Source organism: Microtus ochrogaster, unplaced genomic scaffold (assembly GCF_000317375.1).
Source record: "Microtus ochrogaster isolate Prairie Vole_2 unplaced genomic scaffold, MicOch1.0 UNK17, whole genome shotgun sequence".
Classification (NCBI taxonomy): Eukaryota; Metazoa; Chordata; class Mammalia; order Rodentia; family Cricetidae; genus Microtus; species Microtus ochrogaster.
In genome coordinates this window covers 1,911,977-1,937,008 of record NW_004949115.1, presented here as the reverse complement: position 1 = coordinate 1,937,008, position 25,032 = coordinate 1,911,977, and the positions used below count along the sequence as shown (strand labels likewise).

Genomic DNA, 25,032 nt, shown 5'->3' with positions numbered 1-25,032 from the left:
TGTGTGTGTGTGTGTCTGTGTGCAGTATTAGAGGACTAAAGCCAGGGATTTTTGACTGCTTAGTAAATCAATCCTCTACTCCCTTTTCAGCTCTGTTTCCACTCCTGTGCCTGTCACAGCCAGTGATCTCTGGCAGGAGACACAGCACTACACTGTCCCCTCCCTGCAGCAGCCTGAGGGGTTCTTTTCCGAGACCGCCACTGGAGTGATGACAAGGAATCTCGGGCTGAGTCAGCTGGGAGCAGAATTGGAGTGTCTTAGGCAGACCGTTTCACATCGATTTGAACCTGAGTGTAAATAGAAAGAAAGGTGCTCGGGAAAAGGATACAGCACAGCCAAGAGCATGAGTTTGGGCTTCTCAAGAAAGCATCCCCCTTGAATGCCTTAGCAGTGCCTGAATATAAAATGTTACAGTCTTTTGAAATTATATAGCTTGAAGTGTTTCAAAAGAAACACCTCTACTCTGTCTCTTTCTTCTTTTTGATAAGTGAAATAATGGAATGGCTCTGTAGGAGCCTTGGGTAAGATTGCAACCTGATAAGGCAAAACCAGGGGTTCTGCTGTTACACAAGGGTCTTAAGACATGCCTTTTATTGTGAATGGGCTAAGTTATTGTGAGATTCCATAACAGTTGAAGGCTTATAGCAGAGACCCCCTTAATTTTCCTGCCCTGTTATTCTGCCTCATTAATACTTCACTTACTGCTTATTCCTAGGGGACTTTAAGATCCCATTGACTTCCCTCCCCTACAGCTTTAAAACTGTTCTTAAAGCATAAATGCAGGGTGGCCTCGAACTCACAGAGACCCGCCTACCTCTGCATCCTAAGTGCTGGGATTAAAGGCGTACAGAAGAGGAGGAAGGGAGGGGAGCAGAGAAAAATATATAACTCAATAAAAACAATTTAAAAAAATATAAATGTGGGGGCTGGGGATTTAGCTCAGTGGTAGAGCGCATACCTAGCAAGCACAAGGCCCTGGGTTCGGGCCACAGCTCTGAAAAAAGCCATAGATGTATGCACATCATTCCTCTATCTAAATTGCTCCAGTGGCTCCTATTATTCTTAGGTTAAAAGTTTAAGCTAAAAACTAAGAAGATAATGCCTTACATGATTTTGCCTCATTTTCTACCCTGTAATCTTTGTTAAGTATTCATAATGTAGTCATGGCTTAAAAGTAACTTCCAGCCAGGCATGGTGGTGGCGCATGCCTTTAATTCCAGCACTTGAAAGGCAGAGGCAGGCAGTTCTCTGTGGGTTCGAGACCACCCTGGGCTATAGAGCTAGTTCCAGGACAACCAGGGCTGTTACACAGAGAAACCCTGTCTCAAAAAACAGAACAAAACAAACAAAACAGCACCACCACCAACAAAATACACACATACAGAACAATAAAACAAAAAGTAACTTCTTCTGGGGATAGTTGTCTTTGTATTGTTAATCTCTCATTTCTTAATACTGGCATGCAGAGTATTCCAGAAACATCTACATTCTCCGAAATAGTCAAGAGGTATTGTTTGTAGACATGCAGCAGAGTATGTATATTTGCTCAATTCCTCATGTCCTTACAAATGGCTTACAAATGTCCTTACAAATGTCCTTACAAATGGCTCAGCATAAACATTTCTGTTCTGAGTTTCCTCTACTCCGTGCCTCTTCTGTCTGCTAGAATCTGCATAGTGTTTCCAAGATAAGGAATGTTTCCTTCTATCTTGCCATTTGTATGCACAAGGACCTTCAGTTCCTCTCACTCAGAAGATCTGCTCCAGAACTGAAACCTGACGATTTTTGTAAAAGTTCCTTCAGATAAGTCTGATTAATCATCAGATCATAAGAATTGCTGACATACATAAAATGTACACATAAAGTTAGCAATAAATAAATGGTTATGGAAACAGAGTTTAGAATCAAATGGATATGGGTTCAATTAAATTTTGACTTTTTACTATTGTGTGTGATTTTGGCAGCTTACTTAGCTTTTAAATGTGCATGCTTCCTCACAAAATGGAAATAACATCTACTACATAACATTGTGGTAGGGAGAAAATTAGATAATTTATGTAAATTTTCATTTTTATGCACTTAGTATATATATATATATATATATATATATATATATATATATAGCATGAATATATATACTCTCTACATTAAGCATTCCATAAATGGTAGCATCATATTGTCACTGTAAGTCATTCAGTCGCTCATTCAGCATGTATTTTATTCCCTATGTATCTAACATTGTTTTAGGAACTATAGAAGAAGATATAACGGTACAAAACTGGATCCTTATTGCTGGGTTTCTTAAAAGTAGTTGGGGAGATGAGCCCAAGGATTTAACTCAGTTGGCAGAGTGTTTGCCTGGCACCCACAAAGTCATGGGTTGAACCCCAGCACGTCCTAAATTGAACATGATGGCACATGCCCATCTTCCCAACCCTCAGAATATAGAAGCAGGAGAATCAGGAATTCAAGGTTATTCTTAGGTGTGTAGCAAGTTCAAGACTATTCTGGGATACATGAAACCCTATCATAAAGAAACAAACAAACAAATAAGTGAGAAAGAAGATAAGAATTAGTTTGGGACATAACATTATCACAATATTATGACATCAGAATAATATAATGAAATATAAATATTGTAAAAGAGAAAATAATGAATAGTATTAGTGGGGAGGCATTCATCCAGCATGATGGTTTGTAAATTAGCATGAAAAAGATGTAGAAAAACAATCTTAAACTGCTCTCACCAAGCCAGCAGAGGACTACTTTGATGCTGTCTGCCAGATGGAAAATGATGCAGAGGGGAAAAAATCCTGTATTTACTTCTCAAAATTAAGACAGAATGGAGGAGTGTGTTTGAGGGGTGAACATATGTGTATAAATATGGTTTAACTCTTAATTGATTCCTTACGATTAAAATTGAAACTGTTTCCATTGGAAAGACAGAAATGTGGTATTTTCACTTACAAGTGATTTATTTTTACCTCGTTAAACCAGAAATCAAACATTAGATGAAGGTTCCAAGCCTATTTTGATGTATATTTTTTTTCTTTTCAGGGTCGCTATGGCAACTGCATCTTCTCAAGTTCTGATTCCAGACATTAATTTTAATGATGCTTTTGAAAACTTTGCTTTAGATTTTTCTAGAGAAAAGAAACTATTGGAGGGGCTAGACTACTTAACAGGTGTGGATGTACTGTGCTTTCCTTCCTATTTTATTTAATTGTCTTTCTGTACCCTTTTAGTCTAAAATAATCTGAAAAGGAAAAGATTTACTATGAGAATTTTTACATAAACCTTTACATAACACATGCATCTTTTCAGAAAAGATCAGGTATGTTCAGGGTGGTATAGTTTTAGCCCACATGTACCTTTATAGAAACAATATCTTTTGGTTCATGTTACATAAAAGAAAAGCGGATGTCTGGGGGGAGGGGCTATGGCTCATTGTCAAAGATCTTGACCAGTATTTCATATGATTCAGTCCTGGGTAGCAACACAAAGAAAAGTTTTATCAAAACAAATTTGTCAAATTTGTTTCTTATTAAGTATCATATTACTTCCCTGAGCTGTTAGGACTCAGGATTAGTCTTCCAGACAAATTTTTCATGTACCAAATTGGTGTCAGAAGTGACAGTCTACATTTGTTAAGCTGATTGGAATAAAGACTAAAAAATACCCGTGCAGAATACAAAGAAAGTGAAGGATGAAACCAGCTTGTTCAGAATGCTGGCTACCTTCAGGATTACTCAATGGACATTTCTTGAGAAAAATCTACACACAATAACCTTGTTTGTAGCTATATTGTTATGGTAGCAATGCGGCTATTACTTGTTATCTATTTTATCCCAGACACTATATATTAATTTTGTATTATTATTCTTCATAACAAATCTATATGGTAATGCCCATTTTACAGTGGGAAATTCTTATTAATTAGCACTTAAATACTGTCAAATGTCTCCAAAAAGATTATTTTGAAATAAAAATAGGTTGAAATCCAAGTAACAAGAAAAAACTATTTTGCTTTGCTATCTACATACGTGCTTTCCCAGGCACTTTAGAAAGGTGGAGAAGGCATTGCAATTACTTAGTCTTACATATTTGCCAAAAGTGGCTGGGGAGGGCTTGAGGTCTCAGTACAGAGCTTCAGTCTGCATGATTCTTGTCAAAGTTTGTTTATTAAGACACTTTCTCCAGAGCTGAGGGTGTTGCTCAGTAGTACTGTGCTTGTGTACCATTGGCTTAATCCCGAAGACTGGAAAAAAATAATACAATAACAAAAATTCCTACCTCTTCTGAAGAGACAAGGTATTTCCTTACCAGTTTCTTTATGTTTTTTTCAGCCCCAAACCCACCATCTATCCGAGAAGAACTTTGTACCGCCTCCCATGACACCATTACAGTCCACTGGATCTCGGACGATGAGTTCAGCATCAGCTCCTATGAGCTTCAGTACACCATATTCACTGGCCAGGCTAACTTCATCAGTAAGTCATGGTGTAGTTGGGGCCTGTGGCCAGAGATAAGGAAATGTAAGGAAGCAGTAAGCTGCTCAAGATTGGCCGGTGCGCCACGAGGCAAGTGTTTGCAAGACATGTGAGGTTGTTTAGTATAGACTTTCATAGACAGTGTAAGCTCTCAGGATATTGAAAAACATTACTGGTGGCTGATAAGCTGGTTGTGTATTTTCTTGCTGGGTAGTCACTGGGATCAGGCATTATGGTTTATGTAATCCTTAGCCTTTTCTAAATCCATAGCACTCCATTGATCCAAAGTGCTGTTCAATATTTGTTCCTGGGTAGCTGTAAGTCACTCCATTCCACATGTGTGAACCTCTCTCTCTCCCTCTCTCTCTCTGCATCTTCTTCCATTTCATTATCATGATCAAATTATGTTCAAAGACCATTACTTCCTTTCATTACCTATTTGTGTCTATGAACATGTAGATCAGTTTTCTGCCCCTGCCATTCTTCTCTCTACTCCTTCTGCATTTCCACAAATAATTCCAGTAAATATAAAAACGTGACAGGGCCAGATCAGTGGTTCATGCTGATAATCCCAACGTGGAGGAGGTTAAAGTAGTAGAATTGCAATTTCAAGACCTGTGTCAAAAAGCAAACAAAAAGCAGTATCCGTGGATCATAGTTAAAGATGTTCCAAAGGCTGCTCTTCAGCCTACCTGTTAACATGATTTCACCTTCTGCTGAACTGGAGCTAGAATGGGCACAGCAGGAACTTAACTGATTGACACTTAGTAGGCATTGACAGAAAGGTCCCCTCAGTTTACCGGAGGGAGGAGGCTAGGGGAGAGAAAGCAATGGAAACTATAATGAGTCTTTTTCTGTCCTGCCAGACAACTCCCAAATAATGTCATGAAGACTTGTTATTAATTATGAACGCTTGGCCTTAGCTTACTTGTTTTCAACTAGCTTTTACAACTTAAATCAGTCCATATTTTATTAATCTGCACTCTCTCATGTGGCATTACCTCACTTCCATCTTGCACCTCCTGTTTCCTCTCCACTCCTCCTGGAGTCTCCCGTGCCTTTATTATCTCTTCCTCCTGTTTCCTCTCCTCTCCTCCTGGAGTCTCCCGTGCCTTTATTATCTCTTCCTCCTGTTTCCTCTCCTCTCCTCCTGGAGTCTCCCGCGCCTTTATTATCTCTTCCTCCTTTCTCTCTCTGCCCAGAAGTCCCGCCTCTACCTCTTGCCTCCTTCAGCTCTTTACTAAGCCAATCGCAACAATATATCTTCACACAGTGTACAAATATCCCACAACAGGAAACAAAACAGAATCAAAGCTGAATCCAAGCAGTTGCATTTGCAAAGCTGCACATTAATATTTTCTTTGACTTTGTACTTTGCGTTTGTGTTCTTCTTCACAGACCAACATGAATAGACTCTTCCTTCACATAAACCCTCCTTGTGGGCTTTCTTTTCTTATTTGGCGACAATTCATGGGCAGAATTCTGTTTTGTGACAGAACTAGGAAGGAGAGATAAGGGATGTTTGGGAATAAAACATTAAAAAATACTTGCCTCATGAAGTTCCAGCCTAAGGCACTTGGTTCATGTGGCCATATGTTTCTGGGCATCTCTTCAGATTATGAAGTCATAGGCTCTAAGACTTTACTATAAGTCTCCTCTTCCAGTTCACTCTGAAAGTTCTGGAAGCCCATGTCAAAGATAGGAACTGTCCTTTCCCTTCCTGATAGAGGAAGAACAATTATCTCCCAGAAACTGAGAACAGGTCTGAGAACTGACAAGCCTAAAAACTGTCTCCTCTGGTTTCAAAGCCAGAGTCCTTTGGAAATGAAGGCCTAAAGGAGTTTCTGCTAGTGCTACTAATGCTAAGGTTAATAGCATCTTAGAAGTCTAATCTTCCCTTTTACCGGACAAGTAGATGTCTCTGCTTGAATGTTGCTAATAAGGGCATGCTCATTTTCATGAAAACGTCCATTTGATTTTTGAGCAGCTGTACATTATTTCCAGTACTTCCTTGGAAGATGCCTGTTTCTCTTGGTAAATAATGAGGACAGAAGTAAAGCCATGTGTGCACTCTGCTTTGCCGTCCGCACACTCTCATTTAGTCCCCAAGTGCTCTTCTAAAAGAGATTATATTGATTCCAATTTTATATGTGAAGAAATTGGTGCTCAGGTTAAGTGAGTTTCCCAGGGACACAGAACTCCAAAATGATGGGACAAGATCGGAACCTGTGACTACCAGACTTCAAGCTTGATGTTCCTTGATTAACCATTTTGTGCCTCATTAAGAAACTTATTCCATCTTGACCATAACAGTTCTTCAGGCATTTGGGGTAGCTCATATGTAACTACTAACGTTACGTTTTTATGACTCAGCATCTTTGGTTCTTTTGATGCTCCTAGTACAATGTGCTCTTCAGACCCTTTCTCAGCATAGCATTCTTTTGATGGGCGATCTTCCTTCGGTTAAAGTGCTTTTCAAATGTGCTTTGTGTCAAAAGTGAACATAAGTACTCCAAACGTGGTTTGACTTCCCCAAAGGGTAGATGAATTATGTCTTTTTTTTTCTCCTCTGAGACAGGGTCTCTTGTAGTTCAGGCTGGCCTTGAATTTACTGTGTAGCAGAGAGTGACTTTGAACTTCTGACTCTTCTGTCAGCACTGCCTGAGTGCTAGGATTATAGGAATTTACTACCACATCTGGTCTTATGTAGAGCTGGAGAAGGAATCTAGGGCTTTTCTTCATACTGGACAAGCATCTACCAATGCCGGTGTGGCCCCAGTCAATGGGGTATGTTTCTTGTGCATAAGTTGCTTCCCTCTTGTTCTGTACCTTTTTGACAGTCGCATTGACTACCAAATGTTCCCAAGCATAAACTTAATGAGAGTCCTATGTATGATAATTTCTATCCCCACTCAACTCAAACTCAACACCTTTGAATTTATGCCTATTACGTCTTGTCTTGTTACCCTTGACTCTGTATCCCATCATGCCCAGATCCTCTTAGATCTGTTTTCTACTTTTCAGTACATTTGATTTTCCTCTCAGCCTGACATCTGTGCTTTCATACATTGGCAGAAAAGTTCAGTAGAATAGGCTCAAGACCCTTGCAGCAAAAATTCAAATGGCAATGAGTAATTTTTTTTTTACATGAGTCCTCCCTTTGTAGCCCTAGCTGGCCTGGAACTCACTGTATGGACAAGACTGGTCTTGAACTCAGAGATTACCTTTTCTCTGCCCCCTAGGTACTGAGATTAAAGGCAATGGGCAACCATTTTACTCGAAAGAACTATTAATGAAGACTCAGCTCTCCAGTTCTATCAGTCAGGCCTGCCCCTGTTGAGTGAACACAAGTGCTGAGAGCTACTTTCTCTTGAGACATTCTTCACATTGTCATTATCTAGAAATCCCTTCCTTGCTCACTTGCTTGCTTCCTTGCTGCCCCCTTTTTCTTCTCCTCTCCCCTTCTTTTTTTTTGAGGCAGGAACCCTGGTTAACCTGGGGTTCATAACAATTCTCCTACCTCAGACTCCCAGAGTAGTTATGTCGAAAGAGGTAGCTCTCCCTCCTTCTTAACTTATCCCCTTTATTTTGAGCTCTCCTACGACCTCTTCTAAGATTTAAATGATCACAGACAATAAGGTTTCAGGCCATACTCTGAGGTGAATGAGAATTCCAACAAGTGTTTGTCTTCCTGGATACTCTGTTATCTTTCTAGTTCAGTGATTTTTGTATTACAAAGACTTGGACATAACCTCTGTCTGGTCAGGCAGTCTGGAGCACATGGCCACAAAGCTAGAACTTCAGCTCTTTATCTTTCCACTGATTTAGCTGTCTCCACCACACATGTGTGCATGTCCTGTTGCTTAAATTTTCCTATTTTGGCACTTCCCTTTGAATAAGGGGTGTGCTTTCATTACCATAATTTACTTGTAGGTCCCATCACACCAAGTCTTACTGAAAACCACACAATCGTATATTTAGCTTTATAAACTCAGGAATGGTAGCGAGGGAGACAGTGCAGAGGGTAACGTGTGAACAGCTGAGTTCAGTCCCTGGCCCCTGTGTAAACACATCTCAGCCCGGTAGCACAGCTGCAATGCCGGTGCTAGGGAGGTAAAAAATGGGTAGATCCCTGAGGCTTGCTGGATTAGTTCCAAGGCAGTGAGAGACTGTCTCAGACAAAATGATAGACAGTGCATGAGGATTGACACCCAGGCTTGTTTCTGACTTTTCTTTCTGGCCTACACACGCACACACACACACACACACACACACACACACACACACACACACATGTAATTGCCTCGACGGGTTACATTGTCTAGGCTTAGTAACCGCCTGGCAGGTCAGTTATTCCAGGGTCCCGGAGAGGCACTATCTGTAAGATAAATGGGCTAGGAGAGAAGAAGAAGGCCATGCTACATTTGTCAGAGCCTCCGTTTATTAGAGATGGGGATAGCTTTATATATGGTAAGGAGTTGGGGGATGGGCACAGGGGTCTGAGCTCTTGCCACGTGGTTCACGTTGGTCACGTAGCCAGGAGGTTACCTTCGGTCAGGTCACTGTAGGCCAAGAAGTCACAAGTTGCCACACCTAGTTCCCTAAATAGTTTGGAATGTGGGGTAGGTTCCGCTAACAGATAGCTCTCCAGATAGCTCTCCATCAGCCAATTTGGGTGTGGGGTAAGCTCTGTCTATAGAATGATTCCTAACATAATTAGGGGTGTGGGGTTCTCTGTAGACTCCCCAGAGTGATGATTCCTGCAATGATTTTAGGAGAAAATTGGCTCCTAACACACACACACACACACACACACACACACACACACACACACACACACACGCACATGTTCGTGCACACAAACAAAATAGAAATGATTTCAAAATTAAAAAAAATTGCAATACTAACACAAAGAACACCTTGTACTTCTTACCCATATTGGCATGCGGTTGGTATTTTACTTTGTTATCTGTTCCATTAACTCTGTATTTTCTGAACCAATTGAGAGTAAATTTGCATCCATCACTTCTTTTTTTTTATATGCTTTTAACTTTTTTTTTATTTTACATTTTTCAATCTTTTTTTTGATTTTTTTTAATTTATTTATTTATTGAGGATTTCTGCCTCTTCCCCACCACAGCCTCCCATTTCCCTCCCCCTCCCCCGATTAAGTCCCTCTCCCTCACCGCCCAGGCCCATCACTTCTTTTCACCCCCTAAATTCTTCAATGTAGATTTCCCAAAAGGAAATGCTCTTTAGACTTGATTGTCTTTGTATTTGACAATTTCATACATGTAAACAGAGTATTGTGATTGCTCTTACTCACACCCTCTTTTAGTTCACATCTCTGTCCACTCCCTTCATCCTGATGAGGGCCTTTCCCAGAATCCTAACTTTTGGTTTTGTTTTGCGATCCATTTCGTTTAACAAGAGACGTCTGTATGACCATTAGATTGGAATTGTTCATCTAAACCCTGTGCGGGCATTAGCAGGTATATACTTTAAGGCAGTGATTACCTCTCTCCCTGAATCTGTCAATATTGAATAGTTTATCAGCGAAGGCTAAGGTTCCTGAACCTTTCCTCCATTCAGGTCTGACTGGTGATAGGCACATCCTTTTGATGTTTTGTTTTTTGGATTTTTTATTTATTTATGTTTATTTTGTGCATATGAACCTATGCGTGTGCACCATCCCTGCTGTTCCTGAAGCCAGAAGAAGGCAGGAAATCCCCTAGATCTGCTGTTACAAAGAGTTAGGAGCCCTGACAGGCCCATTCTTATGCAGACTCGGTGCAGGTATCCACACCTGCTGAGTTCTTGTTGCACAGACTGAGTTTTGTAAGGAAGATGGCAAGTCACAGCCCTGCTCCCTATCTTCTGGCTCTTATATTATTTCTGACCCCTCTTCTCCATACTTCCCTAACCCTTTATACATCTGTCAACTTCAAGAAACTTAATATCAGAGGTATGTGGATTTCTGTGAGTTCAAGGCTAGCCAGGAATACATGGTGAGATTCTATCTCAAAAAAAAAAATTAACAACCACATAATACTTTTATATAACTCTCCATTTGCATTCCAGGTTTGATAATTAATTCAATACTATTCATTATAATATATAAATAGCCCAGCATTGACTTTGATAATCTAGGATTTAACATTACATTTAATTATCGTATATTGCGCTTTCTTTAGCCTGGCAGGCTTCCTCAGTCCTTCTTTGTCTTTAATAATCCTTGTTGTTTAAAGCAGTGCCCATTTTCTAGGTGTGATAGTACACATCAGTAATTCCAGGTGAAGGATTATAGCTCAAGACCAGCCTAGGCTATATAGCACGTCTCTGTCTCTTCTCACATTGTTTCTTAATTCAGATTTATCTGATACTTCCTCACAGTTATATTCAGGCCATGTGTTCCTTGCTGGAATAATGTGCAGGTGATAGAATATAATAATAACAGTATACTTCTTAGGATATCATATCTGGATACACGCAATGCCCATTTACATTACATTCTTGGTACTAATTTTGATTATCTGACCATTATGTTACCTGAATCATTAAAATTATGTATTTCTGTTTTTTTATGCTACCAGTAAGCGATCTGTATGGTGATGCTTTAAAACCAAAACAAAACAAAAAACTCCTGCTTCTTCATCAAACCCATCTCAGCCCACTCTTACCCCCAGCTAGGCATCAACTGATGCCTATACAGTCTTCATACGATGATTGTGAAATGACTGGTTTCCCGCTGCACACTCTGTCCCACACTCACAAATTGTCACTCAATATTCTTCTGTGTAGCAAGAGCCTCTCTATTTCATCTTTTTTTATTTATTCATCAGTGGAGACTTGTGGATGCATTTTCATCAATAATTTAGAATTCCTTAGTACCTTCATTTTTCTTGTGTAAATGTCCCGGATTTAGCCAGTGAGAGCTTTGCAAGGCAACTCCAGGGTTTGTGTGATATTCTTCTATTCCTTTTGTGAGCATTTTGTTTTGCTTTCTGGCCTAACAAAAAATACTGACGACTCTTTTTAACTTTATGCTGTCCAAACCTTCAAGTCAGCTATTTTCCTAGGAGCCCTGGTTACTTTTAGTAGGACAATTATATTAGAAAGTAAAACCTTAGTAATATGCACACACACATATCCACTCACATCATATACTAAATTGTCACCCTTCTGTTGCTGTGATAAAGGACCATGACAAAGGCAACTTCCAGAAGAGTTTCTTTGGGCTTATGGTTCCCGTGGCTTAGATGTCTATGATGTCATCAATCCAGAGCCTATGAAGGCATAGTTAGGGTATAGCAGCAGGAGAATCAGGCTGATAACTCACATCTTGAACTGAAACAGGAAGCAGAAAGACTAAACTATGAATGGCATATGACTTTTAAAAACCTCAGGGACATATTTCTTCCAGTCACACCTCCTAACCCTATCCACACAGTCCTACCAACTAGAGATCGAGTATCCAAGCATCTGAGTCTATGGGAAACATTCTCATTAAAACTGCCACATATACATATGTATAAAATCTACATATGTGCACATCTGTATATATATGGAAGTATGTATAATTGCCTGTTAGTATCCAGGTGAGATTGGTTTACATGACCTGCTGAGGATCCCAGAATCTTTCAAGACTCAAATCCCTACATAAAATGGTGTAGTGTTTGCATATAATCTATAACCATCTTCCTATATACTTTAAGTCATTTGTAGACTATATTGCTTCATAAAGTATAAATTCTATAAATCGTTATTCTATTGTTTAGGGAATAGTATGAAAAAAGACCATACATATTCTATGCAGATATAATTTAGAAAACTGTGTTTAGCCTCAAACATCTTGGCATATGCAGGGAAGTTATACCTGAGGTTGAGGAATCATGAATTTGAGGACAGTCTATTTCTATATGGGGGATTTCAAGCTAGCTTGGGCTACATGGTAATGTCCTATCTCCAGTCTTTAAATCTGTAGTTTGTTGGGGCTGGAAAGACAGCCCAGTGCTGAAGAGTACTAGCTGTTTCTACTGAGGACCTAGCATAATTTTCCAGCACTCACATGGAAACTCACAACTGTCTGTAACTCCAGTTTCAGGGGATTTACACTCTCCTCTAGTCTCTGTGGCTACTGCATACACTTGGTGCACACACACACAATAAACACCCATAAAATAAAAATAAATAAATCTTTTTTTAAAAAAAAAACCTTAAAAATCTGCTGGGTCGTGGTGGTGCACACCTTTAATCCCAGCACTCAGGAGGCAGAGCAGATCTCTGTGAGTTCAGGGCCAGCCTGGTCTATAGAGTGAGTTTTAGGAGAGGCTACACAAAGAAACTCTATCTTAAACCCCTTCTCCCCCCCCAAATCTGTAATTGATCCAATCCTTGATTGCAAAACCCACAGATAAAGGGGACTAACTGTAAATATTTTAGAAGTCATACAGTGTTGTGTGAGAGGCTTTTGCTGAACACGCACACACACACACACACCCCTACCTATCTCAGAAAGGGAACTCAAAATAGACAAAATCCAACTTGCTGCACCACTGTGTTTTTATTGGAATAGCTTATAAGAATATGGGTAAAAAGTTACTTGAAAAAGCAGCAATAGCTCAAAAAGGCAACTTTATCACCAAAAATCCCACTACCACATGGGTCATGGTTTAGGAAATTTGCAACCCTGGAGCTCTCAGCAGCACAATTTGCAGGCGGTTCAGTGGTTTCTCCTCCTCACCTGGGCTGCTCAAAGTCTCCTCCCCCAGCAGTTGTTTACTCCTTCTGGAAAACTGGGGGAGGGGCCTTAGAGAATCTTCCAAGTTTCATTTTCCCAGAGGTGTGATGGCTTTGTTTACCTCCTGGGTCTCATGAACCTCCTGCCTTCTCCTGGAGGGAAAGTTTGAACGAGGGGACATTGTCGGACACCATGCAAGCCACGTCAAGTTCATTCCTTTCTCATTCATCGCCACAAGCTCCTTCTTGCTTTCTCTCATTCCCTATGCTGCATGCTCTTTTCTCCACAGTGAGACTCTTGAGTCTCAACAGCATCAGTGTGTACTTGCTTGATCCTGTCATATGTCTGTCATATTTTTAGAATTGATTTGCTCGGGGGCTGAGGATGTAGTTGCCTGGAGGAGCACTTGAACAGTTCTCCCCTCAACTGTATTTTTTATGGTCATTATTCCTTTAAGATGCAGTGGGTATAAGTTTGCCTTTAGTCCCATCTTTCCTATTTTTGTTTATTGATTTAATTTTAACCTTTTGAATTGATGTGTATTTTCAAATTTGAAATGAAAATTTATTGATTTATTTAATAAAAAGTTTCTTAAAAGAGAAAATATGCTAAAAAGTATATTCAGAGAATTATCCTTTTCTCTGGTAACCCTTTTACCTTCGTAAGTGGCCAAACTTGTTATTTCCTAGGTTATACTTACTGTGGTTATTGTTTTTGTAAATCCAAGAAAATGTAATATGATTTATTATTTCTATTTCCTTTGAAAATACTATATACTATATATGGTCTTTTATAATTAGGGTTTTCAGTTGGCTGTATTTCCTGGAACTAATTCTCCGTCAGCTTGTAGAGAGCGTCCTCCTTGTTCTTTAAAAAAAAAAAAAATAGCTACATGGTACTTCACTGTGAAAAAATATTTGTAGCTGCTTTTTAAAAAACTTTTGGGAGACCCTGTAGTATCCTCTTTGTGATAAAAGTTCTGTGGTTTGTTGTTATCATTGTTATCAATGATAACACAGGCCACAGCTTTGTCCTAACGCTTCTCCTTTTTCAACAAGAGTCGTTTACTATCTCAACCAAGTCGGGTTATATCTATAGCATATCTTTTTGTTTCCTATTATGATGGTTGTTTGTTTGGTTTTTATTTGATGTTTTGAGATGGCCTTGGCTGAGCTTAGAAATTGTTGTATAGCTGAGGCTGCCCGTTAGCTCATTGATCCTCCTGCCTCTACTTCTGAGGCGCTGGGATGACAGGTGTACCACTGTGCCCACTTTACGTCTTGCTTTCTAGTTCTAATTTAGGCCTTTCCTACCTAACCTCAAATTAATTTTAAGTCTCCTGATCAGATAGATCCCTTGTAAAGTAGTCATAACGAGATATCTAATTTCTGATCTCACTAAGTCCTTCATTAGAGGCATTTTATAAGGACTAAATTTTGTCTTCATTTTCCTTGTCCTTTCTTCTCCATTTTCAAGTAGAATTGTATTTTAAAATGGTATACCAATTAAGAAACAGATAACAGTAGAGAAAAAGAAAAAATAATAACCAACAGAATAGATTCATTTTCCTGAAAGCTAGCCAAATGCTTGCTTTTAATCACATATATTTCCCCCCTGTTTAAGTTAATATTTGTAACCTAAAGATTATTTTCAAAAGCAAAAGCATTCTTGAGACCCTTTTCCGTGCTTGGAAAGAAAAAAAACTTTTGGACAGTAATATAATTGTGGACCACACAACCCCAGAAGAATACGGGAATCAACCCATGACGAGCTAAAAGCCTGCCCTATCAGAGCAAGCAGATTCTGCCCTGGTTTGTCATCTCATCTTGACTTCTTTTGGAGTCCAGAAATTTTAGAAAAGACAGGTGCAGATGAGTTGGGAAAGCAGAGTAAAATAGCTCTGAAAACCTCACTATCGTACAGGGACAAAGGCTATATTTGGCCATTCGCCAACCCCCTCCCCACCACACACAGTGATACAGTGCACAGATCACTGGTGTAGGAGAAAAAGATCACAGGGTTCTACTTTGAACACCATCTATGACCATGGGCGAGTCACTTTCCTTCCATCCTTGTTTGCCCTGTGAAATGTAGGAAATTCATGCCTAGGTGTCCTTTCTGCTCCGAGCTTTCATGTTGCTGAGCTCTGTACAGAAGCTTTTCCGTTCCTGCAAGGCCGGACTGAGTTTGCACAGAAAGGCCGGTAACTGTGAGGATTCTACCATTTGGAATAGTGCCCATTCTTGTGTTCTTTGCCGAGAGAGAGAGAGAGAGAGAGAGAGAGAGAGAGAGAGAGAGAGAGAGAGAGAGAGCGCCTTGGTCAGTGGTTGCTAGATGCCAGAAGCCTGGCACAAGTCTAAGTGTGTGGCAAATAAATAAATAATGGAATCATAAGTACTGGTTCATCTCATTATATCTTTCAAGCCTCAGAAGAAACAAAATGAATTCACATCGGTGGGTTATGATTGATTCTCGGTATTTTTTGTTGTTGCTTTAATCCTAGGTTTTTTACCTATTGATTGATGCCTTCATTTTCCCCCACTTCACAGGCCTGTATAATTCAGTGGATAGCTGGATGATTGTGCCCAACATTAAACAGAACCATTACACAGTGCACGGCCTCCAGAGTGGGACACGCTACATCTTTATTGTGAAAGCCATAAATCAAGCGGGCAGCCGGAACAGCGAACCCACCAGACTGAAAACAAACAGTATGTTGTAGAGATTCTAGGAGGAAAGACCCATTTTCCTCTCTGGGCCAGGGAGGACAATTAGCCTGCGAGACTCCCATAGTAACGTGTGAGAACAGTAGCAGTGGGTGGGGGAGCTTCACTGTTGTGAGCTTTGTGTATGGGATTTGCTGGTGCCCACGGCTGTTTGTGGACTAAGATATAGAGAATCGTGCATGGCTCGGAAAGAAATTAGGGAAGGGCTTTTATCTGCCTTCCACCCCTGTCTCCCATGCTTAAAGACTATTATTAATGATGGTCTACAAAGCTGTACCACAGAGAAGCCGTACCTGTTAGGAATGCTCTTGGTCACAACTGATGGAGTTTAACAGGCATTTCCCAGTAGCTTAAGTGAATAGTGGTCTTTGTTTGTTTGTCTGTTTTTTAACTGCCTGTCATACATTGCAAGAAGTTTGAGGGCAGCCTGTTGATGGCTAGTATAGCAGCTCTGAGATCTCGTGGAAGGCTGGAGCTCCTTCTTTATGTCTTTGCTTATCCACAAGGCCACCAGATAGCCAGTGCAGCTGCTGATGCCCTGTTTCCCTTAAGACAGGAAGAAGAAGAGAAAAGTTGGTAATCTTTTAATCAAGAAAACAGAAGCTTAACTGGACATTTCTTCCAATCTGTTTGACTTCAGCTTCCTTCTTATTAGCTATCCTTGTAGCAAGGAAGGCAGGAAGACTGAGTAAGAGAGAAAAATAGAAGACAGTGGCGCTGTATTAGTACGTGGTGTCTGTCACAGAAGCATACTGTATACTAACGCTCTTGCCGCACCCAGGACCTGGGCCCTGGGACAGTGCTTTTGTCCTATGCTTGTGAGTTGCTGTAGTGAAGCAATGCTAGCTCTTATCATCGATGGTGGAGCAGCCACTGCAGCAAAGTTGCCAGATTCTATGCACACCCCAATTTCAAGAAAACCAGCATCTCCTGTTGCTGAGCTCTTCTCAGTTTCTTTTCTGTTCTGAGCAATCGCCTCATTAACACAGAGACTTTCCCACCTCAACCTTTGCAACATTCTTTAAAAGGCACCCAAATCCCAACCCACTCACTGAAATAAACCAAAAGGATGTGAGACTTTGCGTGGTCCCTTTTAATTTCATAATACATGATGGGAACACTTTATTAGCTCCCATGTGCTTGGAATATGGCTTCCAGCAAAAGGCTGATATGAGAGACGGACAGTTTTCACACAGAGGGAAAATAAGCATGAAGGCTATTTTGGTGTGTGTGTGGGGGGGGTGACTTACAGTCCTACTTAATTGCAAATTGTGTCATCTTGCCTACTTCCTTAATATAATCCAAACTGCAGCTGACCTGCCCTTACCAGAGGATCAACATCATATTGAGGCTCCTCTGTTAATGATGATCCTGGAGGGGAAAGGCACAGTTCTTAAATGCTTTATCATACTCCCCCACTTTCTCCTACCTTTTTCAGGCCAACCCTTTAAACTAGATCCCAAAATGACTCACAAGAAGTTGAAGATCTCTAATGATGGATTGCAGATGGAGAAGGATGAAAGCTCTCTGAAGAAAAGCCATACCCCGGAGAGATTTAGTGGAACGGGGTGTTATGGGGCAGCAGGAAATATATTCATTGACAGTGGCTGCCACTACTGGGAGGTGGTCATGGGTTCTTCAACATGGTGAGTGGATATTTTTTTCTTTCCTTCCCCCCATCTTCTCTACCATTAGGTTCCCAGGAGATTCCGTTCCACAGCACAACTAAAATAGCAATAAGTCAAAGTTAAGATGTATGCAATATGAACCAGTCCTAGAAAACTTGGCTGGCTTTTAAAAGATAAAATCATGGGAAATATAGTGAGCTAGGCGATGGGAAATGATGTATCACTGTAATTGCTGGCTCTGCAAGCTCCGGTGATGTTATCATTATGTATGTAAATGCAATTTTTTTTAAAGGAACAAGCACATAGTCACTCATAAGTCCTAAAGAACGTCTATCACAACTCATATTATTCCTAAGTATTTTTCTGTCTTCCCCACGGTCTCAGGTATGCAATTGGTATTGCCTACAAATCAGCCCCGAAGAATGAGTGGATTGGCAAGAATGCCTCCTCCTGGGTCTTCTCGCGGTGCAATAGTAACTTCGTGGTGAGGCATAACAACAAGGAAATGCTGGTGGATGTGCCCCCACAGCTGAAGCGGCTCGGTGTCCTCTTGGATTATGACAACAACATGCTGTCTTTCTATGACCCAGCTAACTCTCTCCATCTCCACACTTTTGATGTGACCTTCATTCTTCCAGTTTGTCCAACATTCACAATCTGGAACAAATCCCTAATGATCCTGTCTGGCTTGCCTGCCCCAGATTTTATTGATTATCCCGAGCGGCAGGAATGCAACTGCAGGCCTCAAGAATCCCCCTATGTGTCCGGGATGAAAGCTTGCCATTAAGTGTCAAGAGAGCATGTAATTCACTGGCTCTCCAGTTCAGCACTCTTCCCCTCCTAAGTCTCCATTAGTGTTCCATATGAGATACAAAAGAAAGTTCATTGGAAGCACCCATCCTAAATAACTAGATATTGTAGATTTAATTTTTGTGCATTAAAGCTTATGTTTGAATTTATGTATTGAGTTACTCAGAACAAATTATCTGAATAGTCTGGGTTTATGTCACTGGGGAAGAATTTTAGAGACTGTCTCTGTCATCATTGGAGAATTAAAAATTCCCAGTGATTTGGGAGTATAAATGATACTGGAAGGAATTAGCCTTTCTAGCAGCGGCTAGTTTGACCAGGTAGAATTTGCACAGTGTCTAATTATTGCATATTATATGTTAATAAATTAACAATAGAGGTATTATGAGAATATCATACATGTGTATATATAATATATAAAATGACTAAATTCATTTTATGAGCAAAATGACATAGTTCATTTTATCTATTACATATATACAATAAATCTTAATTTGCTCATTTAAGTGAGAAACATATTGAGAAGGAAAATAAATTATACTGCCCATTCTTATTCCCGAGATGAAACATCACAGTAGACTGCCATTGTTCTCTTCCTCCCTTTGTAGCCTTCCTTTCTCCCCTCTTGTCACACGTACAAACACATGCAATCACCACGCAGGAAGTGAGAAGAGCTCTTGGTTAGATTAGGAGAGATCTGTGGACAAGATGATATAAGAGATGCTAATGCTACATTGAAAATTGATTCCAGTAGAAGTATGCCATGTAGCATAATTTCATTAATATTATTTAATAGAGATTTATTTGAATTATTAAAAATTGTCATAGAATATTTCAAAGAAATATAGTTTTGTTACTCTCAAATGCATAGTTATTAGACTTAAGCTAAAAAAAATAGAGTTTCTTAATGGAGTTTCTTCAGAACTCGCCTTACTTGGTCAGTAAGAATAGTGTTACAGGTTCAACAACTCTATGAATACAAATGTATTTTCAGATGGAGCACTCCTGAAATGCTATTTTCCTTGATAGGATCAATACTCATTCTTTTGTGAATTTGTTTATGTTATTCACTCGCTCAGCATCCCCTTCATGACAAATAGCACAAATCCCATCCTACTTTTCACCAGACTAGTTAAAGGAAATTGAGCTTCATGGCTTGTGATTTCACCAATTATTTTGCAAAGATTGGAAACGCCAGAGAAATCGAATCTTCTCCCAGGAGCAAAGTCCACTCCTTGGCAGTTGTAAAGTGATTACGGCTGTGTGGCTGTAAAGTGACAGTAGTAGCCATTACCTGGATTGTATGTAGCCTCGACGCAGTGTCAAATGTTTGCCCCTCTTTCTACCAACATGGCAGATTCTTATTTATTAATTTGTTCAATGAACTGTTAGATGCCACACTACAACTGCAAGAGTGCACATATTACTAACATTCAGTCCCTGCTGCCAAATGACTCACTCTTATGCATAAGAGACAACATATCGCTGTAAATCTAGCCTAATAACACTTATGGAGTGTTTGCTATCTACCATGAAAAGCAAGATCAGCGGCCAGACAAAAGGAAGGCTCAGATTTACAAGTCAAGTGGCAAAGTCAGTTCCTTTGACTTTAAATATCATATGTACTTTACGGCTCATCAGGGAATAGGCAACCTCGGTACAGCTCAGCAGTGCTGGTAACAAGCTCGTGGTATTAGAAGGCTCCCAGCCTTGAGACTGAGATAGTCCTAGCTTCTCTGCCAGCTAACTAGCAGTGTGACCTCAGGAAAGCACTTCTCCGAGCCTGTTTCCTCTTCTGTAAAATAATTTTATTTTATAAGGCTGGTGCGAAGGTTTATAAAGGTAGTGTGTATCAGTTGCCTAGCACGGCACCTGGCATTTACTATGTGTGCCACCAACATACCCAACACTAGTCGTTTGTTTTTTATGCCCTTTTAAGTTTTAGTTCTAGGAACAAAGCTTTATTCCCCCATTCTACTTTTGACTGCAGCCTGGGACTACCTTTCCCTCAGTTAACTAGTGACCTCCCAAACTGGTATATGTGGCCCTCTGGGGCACTCCCCTGGCACACTGAGCACCCCCTCTCAGCAATAATCACATTGTATGATAGTATTTCTCAGAAGGTCATTTTCAGAAGGCCATCCTCAGAAGACCCATTTTAGAACCACCCTCCATGATTTCTTCCTTGAAACAATTTATGTTTGGCTTTTACTCCTGATATATTTAATTACACTATCTGGGAACATAAAAAAACTTAGATTTGTGACAAACTTCTCAGGTTATTCTGATTCACACAAAAGTTTAATGTATAGTAATTCTCTTTCCGGCTACAGTGGGAATACCTTGAGGGTAAGGACCGTGGCTTTTGTTGTTGCTGTAATTTTAAGACCCAGCACAGTGTCTGGAGCAAAGTAGTTGCCTGACTAATGTTTGTTGAAAGAGCATACGAATGAACAAATGAATAATCAAAATTGCTTTGTTTGATTGTAATGTCCACTAGTGGTATTTGTTATTCTTGGACAAGTTGGTTACTTATTTAGTCTGTATTGATATTAGTTTGTAGATGTACAAAAGAACATTGTTCCAGATTGGCAGTTATCATGGAGAATTGTCTTTGGAGCATGTGGTATCATTTTCCCAATAACATTTCATGTTTTCATAAACTTCAATGAACCGTATTGTTCTTTGAAGGTAGGTTTAAGTTTTCATTATAGGCAGAGTTAAGCCTACTGAAATAGAAACTGGGAAATTCAATAGGGTTTGTGGTAAGCAATGAAGCTTGACTCTGAAATCCCAACTTTTGAGGCACGTAATTGAAATGCCTTCCAAGAAACAAGGTGGTGACGAATCACTCAGAGGGCTACGATGGGTCCCAGATATTTACTTCAGTAAACTTAAGGACTTTCATAAAATACTGGCAATGGCAGGGACCAGAGGCTACCTCTAGCTAAAGCCAGTTGCACAAACAGAACATGACCTACATTTAACATCATAAGGAAAGTGATTCCATAAACGTGGTCATTGTTGCTTTACTTGATCTAACTATTCAGAACTTTTTCTCCTAGAGAATTATTTTCTGTCTGAAATTTATGCTTGTTTCCACTTTTTCTATTGTCTTGTTGAAGAAAGCACAAAATAAAGCTAAGCTTGTTTTGAGACTACGGAAGAAATTTTAATGCCACATTGATGTTCTTGCTACTTGTAAGAGTAACTGCATCTGGCTGTGTTTCTATTATGTAATTCCATTGTGTGTCTTTGGATGCAGTGAAGTTCATATTGCAGCGAAAATCACTTATACATGCTTTTCAGCTCAAGCATTCTAGGTGAATTCTCTCAGCTTCCACGGTTTACATATTTGTATATGACTACCTGGATGGATCAGTTCATGGATGGACTTTTAAATAAGCTCAGAGGCTGAAACCCCTTTCTTTCAAGGAATGGAGAATGTGAGGCAGGTAGACATAAACCACTTCCACAATTATTTGTAGCTCCTGAAGCCAGTTCCAGCCTGAGAGCCACTGGGCTGTATTTGGCTATGCATTACAAGTTGGCCAGACTTACTGCCATCAGGTCAGGCAGAACTGCCTTTGATGGTGTGGTCTGCCAACTTCAGAGATATGCTGTGTTATTGTTATTGGCTAGAATATTTATTAGACTATTGTTGGACTATTTTTTATCTAATGCTTTACCCCAGGCTTGTTTGTACTGGGAGCTCTGGACGAATAGTGTCTCTCCTAGTACCAGAAACATGAGCATCTGTGGATTACACAGTCTCACCCCTCTCTAAAGATCCCAACCCATCCAAAATGCTATATTATGAATTAAATAAATATATATGTATTCATGAGTTGTTGGATGTCTCTCATTGTAGCTTATTGGGGAAAAGACTAAATGAAAGATGGTCATGAGTTCCCAGAACTAGGTATGTGGCTCAGGTGTGTGTGTATGTGTGTGTGTTGTGTGTGTGCACCAATAACCATGTAATTGGTAGAGATCTCAGTAAGTAAAGATCTATGAGGTTTTAAATTTGAGGTCCAATTATGAAGACATTGATTTTAGGAGAAGACTATAGTCAAAACATCTAAAGAAATAAAGATCTAAAGTCAATGATTCATGAATCACGAACATGATTCATCTAGCTTCAGATATTGTGGCAGAAGGCAAGAATTAAAGAACAATTAACCTCCCGCTGCTAGAATCCATTAGGTAAGACCAGAAGATGATCACAATTAAGTAAGATGACTGACTTACTGTTAAACATTTGGCCTGGAGGAGGATCTGGGATTTGAGATACCCTATTCAACGTTGCCATTGCACGGAAACGAAAAGGCCATGTAAACATGGAGTGAACCAGTCTAGGGAAATAGAGAAATGGCTTGAAGAAAATGGTCAGACAAGGGATGCATAGCTCAAAGGCAAAATAATTAATACACAAAGGAGACAAGAACTTGAAACACTATGGTTTTAATGGCTTGTTGGTAGCCTAGATGACTACCAAATATGAAGCTGTTGTTGTATACAACTAGGGTGTGGATAACACGTGTGTGTGCGCACGCGCACGAGAGAGAGAGAGAGAGAGAGAGAGAGAGAGAGAGAGAGAGAGAGAGAGAGAGAGAGATGGATTTTTGAAAAGGCCAGCTTCAATCAGTGTGGTAGCAGAAAAAGCAAGGATCTTTCATGTCCCTGCCCCACCCCCCCGCCTAGGAACGGAAACAGTCAGAGTGTCAATGAAGCTGAACCATACATAACAACATATATGGCATGGTAGCTAATGAGAATGGCTCTTTCTCTATGAAATTCCTGGCATGGAGGATCAAAGTGGTCTTCTTATAACTGCTGGGCATAACATACGAATATACACTTGTGACTTGTTTGGTCTGGTCATTTAAGAAACATTTACAGACTGGGTGGTAGTGGCACATGCCTTTAATCCCAGCACTTGGGAAGCAGAGACAAAAAAAGAAAAAGAAACATCTACTCCATGGCCCTGCTATAGCAGGGTCAGTGTTGATGTACATGGCTCCTGTTTCCACCACGGGCCATGCCCGTGCCCGGGATCTGGGCTGCCACCCGAAGCCATGTTGGTACCTGAGGGTCATACTGTATGTAGCCTAGGCCCATACAGATACATACAGGGTGGCCTGCTCTGCTACCCGGTACCATGGTGATGTTTGGGTCAGAGCTGAAGCTGAAGCCCATGTCTGGGTGTGTGGCCTTACTTCAATCAGGGTCTGTGTTGATGGCCGTGGCTCCTGTTACCATCGAAGACCATGTGGATGCTCAGGGTCTGGGCTGCCACATGGGGCCATGTTGTTGTCCAAGGGCTATGCTGTCACTGGGGCCATGCTGATCTGAGTAGTCTGTGCTGCCACCTGTGGCCATGGTGTTGCCCAGGTTTGAGCTACTGCTGAGTGGTATCTCTGGGTCCATGGCCCTATAACAGCTAGGGTCTGAGTTGATGTTCATGGCTTCTGTTACCACCAAGGGCCCTACAGATGCCGGGAGTCTGGTCAGCCACCTGAAACTATGGTGGTGTTTGAGACCCATGCTGCCACCGGGGCCCTACTGATCTGGGTAACTTGAGCAGCCACAGGGGTCATGGTGATATCTAGAACTGAACTGCTACCCAGAGCCATGTCCAAGTTCATGGTCCTACTGCAGCTGGGGTCTGTATTGATGCCTGTGGCCCATGTTAGCACAGGGGGCATCAAAACCATGCATGATGAAATCTGGGGGCCAGGCCGAGCCGGCCCTGCCCTTTGCTGGCCTTGAGAAAGCTGCTCCTGTCCCTCTCTGGACATTGCAGCAAGAGATCTGGCTCTGACTCTCATGGAAGAGCTGGCCGCAATGACCTGGACACCAGAGAGCTGGCCCCTTGTACTCTGAAGAGATGGCCCCATCCCTCACTACAAGCAAGGATGAACTGGCCCTGCTGAACTGGGCCTAGGAGACTTGGCTCCACCCATCATTTAAGGGGCTGGCCCCAAAGCAGGGTCTGAGCTCAACTGTCACCCAGGTCCACATCCAGGGGCTTGGGTTGGCCCACCCTAACATCTACCCCATCTATGACCTCCTGGAGCGTGTGGAGGGACTCGGCCTGAGGAGCTGGACCCACAGGACCTTCATAACTTGAGGAGTTTCAGGGACGGTCCGGTGGTGATGGTGTGCCAGAGGCCTTGAAGCAGACCAGTGACTCCTTGCAGTGCACACTGGCAAGCAAAGCTGATGGGACAGGAGGGTATGCTGCACAGTGCACCTTAGGTCCCAATGCCACCCAGATGAATGGGGAGGGCGAGAAAAAAAAAGTGGGTTTTGTTTGTTTTGGTTTGGTTTTAATTTTTAAAATTTTTCTTTTGTGAGGAGGAAGGTTGCAGGAGTGAAGGGCAGATATGGAAGGACTGGGAGGTGGGTGGAATTGGGGTGCATGACGTGGCATTTCTAAGGAATCAATAGAGAAATTATGCTTAAACATTTACTCTCTGATGAATATCTTGCATATCACCATAGAACCTTCATCTGGCGGTGGATGGAGATAGAGACAGAGACCCACATTGGAGCACTGGACTGAGCTCCCAAGGTCCAAATGAGGAGCAGAAGGAGAGAGAACATGAGCAAGGAAGTCAGGACCACGAGGGGTG

General features: G+C 40.9%; 1 protein-coding gene across 3 annotated transcripts in view; it reads left to right on the top strand.

The window, feature by feature from the left end:
- The window catches only part of Mid2 (midline 2), a 102,368-nt gene extending 80,142 nt beyond the window's left edge, over positions 1-22,226 (top strand). For 2 of the 3 annotated variants that reach the window (XM_026789347.1, XM_026789345.1), the window contains exons 6-10: positions 3,058-3,185; positions 4,347-4,580; positions 15,780-15,941; positions 17,395-17,602; positions 17,969-22,226. In XM_026789347.1, coding sequence (XP_026645148.1) covers positions 3,058-3,185; positions 4,347-4,580; positions 15,780-15,941; positions 17,395-17,602; positions 17,969-18,371 — 1,135 coding nt within the window. In that variant the 3' untranslated portion in view covers positions 18,372-22,226. The remainder of the gene's footprint in view (positions 1-3,057; positions 3,186-4,346; positions 4,581-15,779; positions 15,942-17,394; positions 17,603-17,968) is intronic. The other variant, XM_013353845.2, reaches the window with a different exon arrangement.
- Positions 22,227-25,032: the final 2,806 nt, after the last annotated feature.